The following is a 10,617-nucleotide window of genomic DNA, read 5'->3' on the forward strand; positions in this document are numbered from 1 at the left end:
GACTTGTATTCAGTTACTTCTTATCTCGATCTCTCAGAACCACTAATTTTCTTAGAAAATCCACTTGGGCACCACATGCCCCCCTCTCCTCTTAAAATGTTCATCCCCTACCAAGATTTTTGATTTGAAAACATCAAATGTGTTTATTTTGTTTATAATTTGTATTCACTAGCATGTGTCTATGTTTCTTCTGATAAAAATCATCTCCTTGGGGCAAAGATGGCTTTATTTTGGTCTTTGTCTTATCAATATCTAGCAAAATAATAGATTGTAGTAGGTTGAAAGTAAATGCTTATGGATTCATTGATTAAAAGTCCAATACTCTCATTTTCTTGATGAAAAAATGGCATTTCAAAGAGTTTTAGTGACTTTTCCAATTCCACAAGAACCATAACATCATATCTAGAGCTGGAAAGACATTCGAGGTAATATAGTGCAACCACCTAATTTTACAGATGTGCAAACTGAGGCTCAAAAAAGTCAAGTAATATATACATGTTCACATAATTAATAAAGGGAAGACCTAAGATTTTAAATCAAAATTTTAAAGAATGAGATATCAATCCATATCTATATTTGTATGTCTGTATATATGCATATGTGTGTACATAATCTTCCTGAAAAGAAGTAGCATGGAACACTGGAAGGTGTTCAAGATTTGGAGATTTAAATTCCCCTTTTTTTTCCAATTACTAGCTAAATGCCAGTGAGCAAGACACCCAACCTGTTTTGACTTCAGTTTCTTCATCTGTAAATGAGGGGACAGGACTCAGATGGCCTCTGAGGTTCCTTCCTCCTCAAACTCTCTGAGTCTAAGATTCTATGATCATCGAAAGAAATAAACAAATTACCAGCAGCACTACCAATCATAATAATCTCACATGATATGCATCAATTTCTTACTTAAAAAATATTCCAAGCTCCAAAAGTGCCTGCATAATTTGGGGATGTGTTCCAAGCCCCCAATTTGAAAAATAAAATAAAATAAAATGTGCAAGATGGATGGAACAGAAGGTATAAGTTGGACTGAAGGGCTGAGCAGGAGTTTAGTCTGAATAAGGGGCTGTGTGTGTTTGTAACTCTGTGTGTGGGCATATGTGTGTGAGAGAGCTCATGCGTACATGTGTGTTTCCTTATTTTTTTCCTTTCTCTGTGCACATGTCAGCATTTCAGTTTATCAGGGGAATGCATGCATAACATTTTTAAGGAAGCATCTGCGGAGGCCTGAAGAAATTCCCTTCTCTTTGCCCCAGTTTCTACATCTCTCACAAAGTAGTCTTTGAAGCCCTTCCCCCCAACACCCCGCCTCTCCACCAGAGCTTTAGGATATTCAAGTCAGATCTTGGGTTGAAAATCTGAAGCCGTTAGGTTTGGTTTTCACCAAATGGCTAAGCCCCGAGATGCTGCCTAATAAAACCAGATAAACCCTGGAGATGATTTCTAGTCCAAACTCTGGGTGCTTTGCCGTGATTTGCTAATCAAATTCAGAATCTGATTTGAAGGGCCGCGGGCAGCCCGCCAATCCAGTCATGAAAAAACAGAAGCCCAAGGCCTCACGTGAGGAACCCCCACTTCCAGACCCAGTGAGCGGCTCTCCTCTTTCGAATCAGTTGCCCGAGAAAAGCTTGTGAATGAATGTCCCTCCAGTAGGATACTCTCATTATTTTTTTAATTAACATCTTTGACTCTCCGAGATAGAAACCATGAGCTTTTCTGAAGCGAGAGTTATAAAATATTCTGACATGTTTTAATATAAACAGGAATGTTTGCCGTGATTGCCGGGATCGAGAATGTTTTTCCACTTGACATGTGTTTATACTTCCTAGGAAAGAAACTCTATTTATGGATAGCTGAATAGCACAAATAAACATCAGAGAGAGCTGAAAAATCAGTTTTGATTATGCATGAAAATCTACCATGTCATTGTGTACTCCTCGGCCCTCTTCTGATTGCCTGTTTATTTTTACAGACCTGCTGGCGAGCCCATGGATGAAGATCCAGCCCTGTGAAGTGCCAAGTTCCCCCTCCCTGGTATTTCCTGTGTGTGACATCATTGTGTATCTCCCCACCCCCAACCCCCAACCAAGCACCCTCAGACATGTCTTGTCTGCTGCCTGGGTGGCACAGATCGAATGGAATATAAACACTGGGCACGGAGCACACACAGCAGCTTCACTTGTCCCCTGGCCGGACTTGAAAGGCCCCGAAAGATTCCTCCAGTGTAACCACTCTGACTCTAAGGTTACAGGCGACCGTCCTGGGGAGGGATGGCCTCCGACATGTGGGCCCTAAATGTGCTGGGCTACCGGCAGAGGGAACAGGGGCCTGGGCTAGCCCACGGACTCGGCGCTCTCCACATCCTAGAGACGGGGATAGCCCTAACGGCGTTCTTTCAGACATGCTGAATTGGTTTCGATGGGCTAATTTTTTTCACATGGTTTTAAATTGTGTACAGGATTTGTTTTCAACTCTGAGCAAACAAGATAACATATTGTACCTTTGTTTTTACACCCTCGCAAATTCTAGCAAGTGAGAGGTCAAAATTTTCGAGAAATGGGGTGAGGGCATCTTTAGCCTGAAAGCAAGTGCTACCTCCTTCAAAGTCCAGGTCCCCAAGGCGGTGGCTTTGTGGTAGGGCTCAATTTGGGGTTTTCTTTTTTGATTATGCATGAAAAAAAATGTTTTTGGAGAATGGAATCTCTGTTTCACTCATATCCCATTCGAGGTTCTCACAGATGGCAGGGCTCTGGTTTCTTTGGTGGCTGGAAGCCTCTTCCCATTTATTAAGAATCCCTCATTCTTCCAGTGACAATCCTTTTGAGTCTCTGGTCCACAGGGACTCACATTTCCTTTGAAAGAATAATTTTTCTAAGATGCCCATACTTTACTCCGCAAATTTTGCTGAGCCCACATATTTCCAGCTGGCTGTATTTTCCCCATATGAGCACCTTTTTGGCTCAGATATTTCTTAGATTACATTTCTAGTTTAAGGTAATTACTGGGCTTGATTATTATATTGTTTTCTCAAATGAGAGTCCATAGGTTGAGCATTGTTTATAAAACTTGGGAGGATTTAGATGAGAGATTTGTTGTTGTTTTTTTTTTTTAATCATTGAAATGTATCATTATTTACAAAATAGCATCAGCTACTTGATTTCATATCGGTTAGTATTAAGTGAGAGCTGTGCCTTTAACCAGTAGTGGACCCTTGACCTTTCCACATGTTGCCTTATGGTCAGAAGGTTTAAAAAAAATTGGAAATTCATTTTCTGAGTTCAAAATCAACTCATATTGTGGTATGGAGGATAAGTTTTTTTTTTTCAGTATTCTATTTTCATGGGCAGCTCAATCACCTAAAACATCTGAGGCGAAATATTACCATCCAGGATTCTTCTTGCTGTATTTAATACCGAGCATTGCTTTGGAAACCTATTGGTATTCTTTTTGTTAAATATATATTTTCCTAACTCAAAGGATATATTAAAGCAATAAGTGAAGATTGTCATGCTTTTATTCAGAAATCTAAAAGGAACCTTAATTTAAACAAGGTTTGAGGGAAGGCCATGCTCTGAAAGATATGCAGCAATGTGGTTTGAGTTAGAGAGGGCTCAAACCTGTAAATCAAAGATGAAAGGTTTCACTCATGGAGAATTATATAACTCTCTTTTGTTATAGTCAGACTCTATTTTTCATGTGTTGGTGTGGGTTTTTTTAGGATTACTATTTTAATTTTAAAGACTTTTATTACATATACAAAAACTGCCGGATACTTGGTTTAACATCTTAGAAATCCGAGCCACCCTTTGAAATGGGTAATCTGAAAGGGAATGTAGCTCTGCATTAGGTAAAAATGGATTTATATTTTTGGGAAGGCGAAGGTTAATATGGATTCATCACGTTGATTACATTTTTGTAAATTTCCTTCCAAGTTTTCACGGAAAACTCATGACACCCTTCTTACTCATCAGTTGCAGTTAATTCCCAGTTATCACTTCAAGAAATGCATTTTTAAGAGACTTGGGCAGTTAGGCCTGTGGCTTGAAAAGATCATTTTCCTGTCATGTTGTTTAACAATTTTACATCATGTTTTAATTGGAAACATAATTGTATTCCTTTAAAATTAACTGGAAACGGCAAAATTCTATGATCTCTCTTCTGTCCCCACCAGACCTTGTATTTTTTCATGAGAATGAAGAAAAAAGAAGTTTTGACAACCTCCTGTAAATTAACTGGTTTGAGGATTGATGCTCCATTATTGCATGTTGGCAAATCCAAACCTCGGATGTCCAAATCATGGTGCATTTATAGATGAATCATCCGTTGGCCTAGCGAGGAGGCACTCACTGGCCCAGAGTTGGGGTCTGTGCGATTTAGGGACAGGCAGAGAGATTTTGTGGAAGATTAATCATGGCTGAATGTATTTCTGAGCCCAGAGCATCACTCTGTTTTATGCCATTATGCCATTAAAGGAATGGCTGCTTTGAGGGATAGGATAGAGGTTTTTGGAGAATATCAACACTTCTGAAACCCACCAGACATGGTGGAAAGTCACTTTCACTTGCTAGTATGTTCTTCACACAATCAGATCATCATTGTTATTGTTGTTATTATTAATAGTTTCCCAAAGGAGGCTATTCCGAATCCTCTCTCTCTCTGAGTAAATTTGTCACCTCTTGTTTTGTCAGTGAATCAGCCTCATTCTGATGGCCTCTCTCAACACGTGCAGTAAAATGTCTGCACACACACAGCCATGTATATACACATATTACAACATACTCACCCTGGGAATGAAGCTTTAGAAATCAGCAGAAATGAATTAAGTGACAAACCACCTAATTTTTTTTTAACTTAAAAAAAAAAAACTCTACAGTGCTCAGATCTTCTATTGTCAAATATTTTTTAAAAAACCAATTTTCCAAATACACCAGGCCTTTTTAATGTGAAAATCACATTAAAGGGCATAGTACAGAGAAATGTATTTGATGTGAAAATTGTAAATGTTTTGTGATTGTTGTTGTTATTGTTGTTGTTCACAATGAAGCTTATGTATATGTGTGTGTAAATTTTAAATGATATGGTTCAGTCAAAGAAGAGATATTTTAATGGATTTGAAGCAAATAATAGGGCGGAATGAGATCATACACTAAGTCATAGGCTGAGAGAATATAGATTTGAGGCTAAAGGATCTTAGAGGCTATATAGTCTAATACTCCTTCCATTTTTTTAGAGCAAGAAACTGAGGCCCAGAGATCAAGGAGTATGCACAAGGTCTTACAGGTAAGAAGATGCAGAGCCAGGATTCCAAAGTAGGGATCCTAAAACCAATGGGGTTGAACATCTACCACCCAGCAGATTTTTGTAAAGAATTTTCGGCCCCATATCTAATGATCAGGAGCTAGATAAAAGCTCTCATTTTTCTCACTATTCCGCACTTGCCCTCGTTCACATCTCTGTCATATCTAGGACATGATGACCTTTGAATTTTACCTTCATATCATCCAGAACATGGGAACTAGATGGAATTTGGGTAACTGAAAAAATTCTTGCTTACTTATTTGTTGAATCAATAAATGAATGGACTTGAAATGAGGATGTCTTCTAACACTAAGTGCTAAGGAAGATGGCTCTTGCTGGATCTGTCTAACCCCTTCTCTAAGAGCATAGCAAGGCTTTCTTTCCTAAAGTCAATCATAACGATTGATCAAATTAACTTATCTCTTTACAGAATCTATATGGAAATAAAAGCAAAAATGCCCACAATAAAAACGCGGGTCAGAATTTCTCTTAAGTAGTCTTCTCGTATTTGTTCTAGCATTACTACTTAGGAAAAATTTTAAATCATTATGAATTTCTTATTAATTTCCCTTTGAAGTTTCCATATGGTTGTCATTATTTGAATGTTAGATTTCTAATAACCTAAAATACGATAACCCAAAAGGTTACTAACAGGAAGGGGATTCTCTCCAAGCTCGGAAACCAGCCATTCTTCCATAGAAAGCCTTGTCCCACAGAGCAGCATCTCTCTTTGCATTCCTCTGCTGCCTAAAGAATGAAATCATTTGGCCCTGCAGAGAATGTGGGTGAAAAAAAGGGGAAAGCGAGGGGAGGAACACACCTGTTGAACAGTTTTCATAAAGAAGGCATTTTCATATCCCAAAGAAATGGAAACCAGATGAGTTGTCCTGCCTATTTGAGAAATGAAGGGCTCTCATCGTTGTCATCATTATCATTAGTGTCATCATCATCAGATGGCTATAGAGTTCCCCTATGGGATGATGAGCCCTGATGAAGGATTCATTCTTGTTTCTATCATGCTTTCTGAAGAATGGCACTGTCCCTATCATTGTCTTCACCTTCCTAGAATACAATAGCATAAATTGATAGAGTGCCGGACCTGTGCTAGATGCAAGGGATTCAAAGATAAAAAAAAGGACTTGCCCTCCTGCCCTCAAGGAGCTTATTTATTTTTCATTCATCATAATTGCTCATCAAGCTGAAATGAATGAAAAAATACTGAAAAGTAGTTTCCACCAGACAAGAGTTTACAATTTCAGATATAAAGCTGATGCAGGGCACTGTTAGCCCTTGGCTAGAGTTAGAGTCAAGAGAGGGGGACCGGGATGGGTGCTGAAATTTTATTGAGATAGAGAGGTCTAATATGAAGCGTCCCTTGACTCTCTCTACCAGTGGAGGAAAGCACATCTTGGGCAATTTATTCTCTTAAAAGAGTTGTCCAGAGTCCTGAGTTGTTGGACTTATCCTGCACCCATTTGTTGATATCTAAAGGTATAAAAACTCTTGGACTACAAAGTAGAGAAGGAAATACTTGAATTCATCCTTCTAGGAGCTGAAAATTTATGGTGTGCCTACTAAGAGATGCCTATGTATATAACAAAGCACAAATTTGAAATATTAATGAATATACAAATGAGACTACAGATGGATCTATAGAATAAATAAATATGTGTAGATATACATGAAAGAGAGAGAGAGAGAGAGAGAGAGAGAGAGAGAGAGAGAGAGAGAGAGAGAGAGAACGAACAAGAATGACATAGTGATTATAAAGCAGTCTCTAAGCTAGAATAAGTTCCTTCTTTGACACCAATGGTTGTATATCCCTAAGCAAATAAACTAGCATTTTAGTGCTTTGGGCAATTCTCTAAGACTATTAGTCCTGGAAAGAGTGACAGTTTTATTAATGGAGTGATTTTATTTATCTGAAAATACCTTATAAGCTAAGTCACAGAAACTATCTTCTATCTATTTAATCAAAAGGCAAAATGATTCTTATTACTCTCATAATAATATAGTTCATGGCACATAGTAGCACTTAGTAAATGTTTATTGACAAATTGTCATGATTTAAAGTTCTACACAAGGTTTGTCAACCTATAACTCAATGGGATGTCTGGGGTTTCTGGCTCAGTGATCCAATTAAAGTGTCTTTTCTTGTGCTGTTTACTCTGTTTCTGTGATGAAGCCATTTTGTTATCCTTGGCACATAATTGGATTGGGCCTCAGTTGGCTTACCTAGCTCTAGTAATGACCTGTCCTTTATAGCTGCTGAGAAAAAATATGCATTACCAAATCTTTTCTGAAGGTCCTGCGGTCATGAGCTTGTCTCATATTTGCAGAATTGGTCTGGAATCAAGGATTGAGCCGTACACCATAAAATTTATACTACTAAACACACTTCTAGCTTATTCTTGTTTGTGATACCTTTTTTTTATCTGTAGGCATCCACTGGAAAGTCCACTGGTGTGCTCCCAAACATTGCTAATAATTGATACTTAGTATGTAGAATGATGTCAAATATATCCACTGCATAGGTTATTTTTAAAAATTCTTTTTGTCCTGTATTTTGTATCATCATTTAACTCCACTGTTGTCCTGGTATGAATAAAAGCAATTTGAAATGAAGCTACTATTCTGCTCCATTTATTTATTTTATTTTATTCTGAATGTAAGAAATAAGATAAGCATTTTCATAACAATGTAGAATAGAAAAAAATATGATTGCATGTGAAACTGCAAGTCGATTTTGCGCAACTTGCTATTTCTTTTAATAATAAAGTTATCATGTAACTTTCTTCTTTCCCTTCATTTTCTTCCTTTCCCTCTTCCTCTAATGATGGCTACCATGAGACATAAATATGTGTATGTATGCATGTGTATGTATATATATAATATATATAGATATGTAAAATCATTATATACATCTATTTATCAGTTGTTTTTTTTTTTTTCTGGGTCCAGATAGCATTTTTCTTCATAGGTCCTTAAACGTTAATTTGGATATTTATAATAGTCAAAATGACTTAATTAACAATATTATATTACTGTATATGACATTCTCTTGCTTTTGTTCATTTTTTTTAAGATCATCAATCTCATCATTTCTTATAGTTCAGTACAATCCTGTACTACAACAAGCAACTGGGGAATGGTTGAACAAGTTCTATTCCAGCTATATCTCCCCCTACAGTGCTAAGTACACTAACTGATTAATATATCCTCCTTAAAGAAATTGAAAGAGCTGATGATTCTAGGATGATTTTTGTTATACACAGAAACAAGAATCTGTCTTAGGATAGGTAAGTGACACAGTAAATAGAGTACTTGGTCCTGAAGGTCTGAATTCAAATTTGACTTCTGACACTTTTTAACTATGTGACCCTGTGCCAGTCATTTAACATGTATTTGCCTCAGTTTCCTTAATTGCAAAATAGGAATAATCATAGCAATAGCCTCCAAGGGCTCCTATGTGGGGATTAAATATTATTTGCAATAAATATTATTATTAAGAGTTCTTTGCATATAGGAAATGTTCTATAAATGCTATTCATTTAAAAATTCTCTGATAATACATAAAACTATAAAGGATCTGTCCATTTTTTTGTCAGTGTAACTCCTCCATTTCACGTCTTGCCACTCACATAATTCCCAATTCAGTGATGGCTTAATAGATAAATCCTGCGTAATGATCTAAAGAGAAACTGGATCCTATCCAGGGGTACTTAAGATACATTCTGATGCTTACAAACTGTGTCCCTGGGCAATTCCCTAGGATGATTTTGTCTATAGCTCCTAGAAGCACAGATATTACCTAGTAGGACTGCTTGTAAATTTTAGGTGGTCACCTGGATGGAGTTTTCACTTTGCAAATTCAAAATATGTGTTAGACTGAATCAAGTCAAGTCAAAAAACATTTATTGTGTCAGATGCAATGTAAAGGGATGGGAATACAAAGGTAGAAAAATTAAAAAAACAAAAACTTACTCAGAAACTTCCAACACTTGACCAGTCTGATTAAGTAAAAACTATTTAGATTTGCTGTTGACTTTTGGCCCTCTATTGTATTTCCAATTCATTTTGAGTTAGACAATATTACTGTCTTCTATGAATAATCAAACCCATTGTCCACTGGAAGAGATTTCTAAACTTCATGGAAAAAAATACATGAATCTTAATATCTATTTCCCATTCATCTTAGTTCTGTGGAATAGATTGAAGGCAAAAGAAAAAGGAGGAGAATATAACAATGCAAAGCTAAAGAGGCTGTCATTTAGAGAAGGCAGGGGAAAACCACTGGCAGATATAAATGTTTCCTTGATAACTTTTTGCCAAAGATACCTGTGTTGAGCAAGCCCATCCTCATCCCTCCACAGGGGATTGAGGCCATCTGGTCTGACTTATACTTTAACAGGAAGCCCCTCGACAATATATCAAACAATTGGAAATCCAATTTTTGTTTGAAGTTCTTTTGGTGGGAGAGAGGGATCTACAACTTTCTAAGGGAGCTCATTTCATGTTTTAGCAGCTTTAATTGTTAGATATCACTCCCTTGATTCGAGGTTATATTTTTGCCTTTGTTACTTCGACTTTTTGCTCTTGATTCTATCTTTTGGGGTCTAGAAAGACAAGTATTCTTCCTTTTCTACAATCCTTCAGTTTTTTGAAAGGAATGTACATGTCATACTCAGTTCCTTCAACAAATAATCATGAAATCTGTTGAAGGTCTTTCATTTTCTTCATTGTTCTTTCCTAGACATTTCCCACTTTACAATGTTGTTTCTCAAATAAAAAATCTAGAACTGAACACAAGACTAACAATATGATATAACAAAAGAACTACACAGAAGAATTATCAATCCTTTGGTCCTGGACCCTATACTGTCTTCATATATTCCATAGGCAGCCCAAGTTTTTGACCCTAGGGATAGGATAGTGTCCATTCAACTACTTCCAAATCTACCCAAATGTATGATTGTCTTTGGCCCATATCTCTTCAACATTTCCTCAATATGTTCAAAAGAGACTTAATTAGTTTTAAGTTAACTTGTTTTGTTGACTTTCCTTTGGAATAGCATAAGTTTGTAATTAGTGGACAATAGGCACATCTTCCTAATATTGGACCAATGCACAATCTAGAAGAACCATGTCCATATCTCTTCCCAGATCACACTACCTTGGAAGTAGTGAAAAGTAGTTTTGAAAATAGCAATGTGTAAAAGGCTGAAGTGACTCAAACTCAGGTAAAAAGAATCCAACTTTTAACATATAGTTCAAAGTCAAGAATTAGGCAGAAAAAATGAGCCACCCTGGTCCCCCAAAGAA

General features: G+C 37.0%; 1 protein-coding gene across 3 annotated transcripts in view; it reads left to right on the forward strand.

Moving 5' to 3' along the window:
• Positions 1-7,011, forward strand: part of HDAC9 (histone deacetylase 9) — an 867,097-nt gene extending 860,086 nt beyond the window's left edge. For all 3 annotated transcript variants that reach the window (XM_052000806.1, XM_052000813.1, XM_052000807.1), the window contains one exon: positions 1,970-7,011. In XM_052000806.1, coding sequence (XP_051856766.1) covers positions 1,970-2,009 — 40 coding nt within the window. In that variant the 3' untranslated portion in view covers positions 2,010-7,011. The remainder of the gene's footprint in view (positions 1-1,969) is intronic.
• Positions 7,012-10,617: the final 3,606 nt, after the last annotated feature.

The sequence above is a fragment of the Antechinus flavipes genome, chromosome 5, assembly GCF_016432865.1.
Source record: "Antechinus flavipes isolate AdamAnt ecotype Samford, QLD, Australia chromosome 5, AdamAnt_v2, whole genome shotgun sequence".
NCBI lineage: Eukaryota > Metazoa > Chordata > Mammalia > Dasyuromorphia > Dasyuridae > Antechinus > Antechinus flavipes.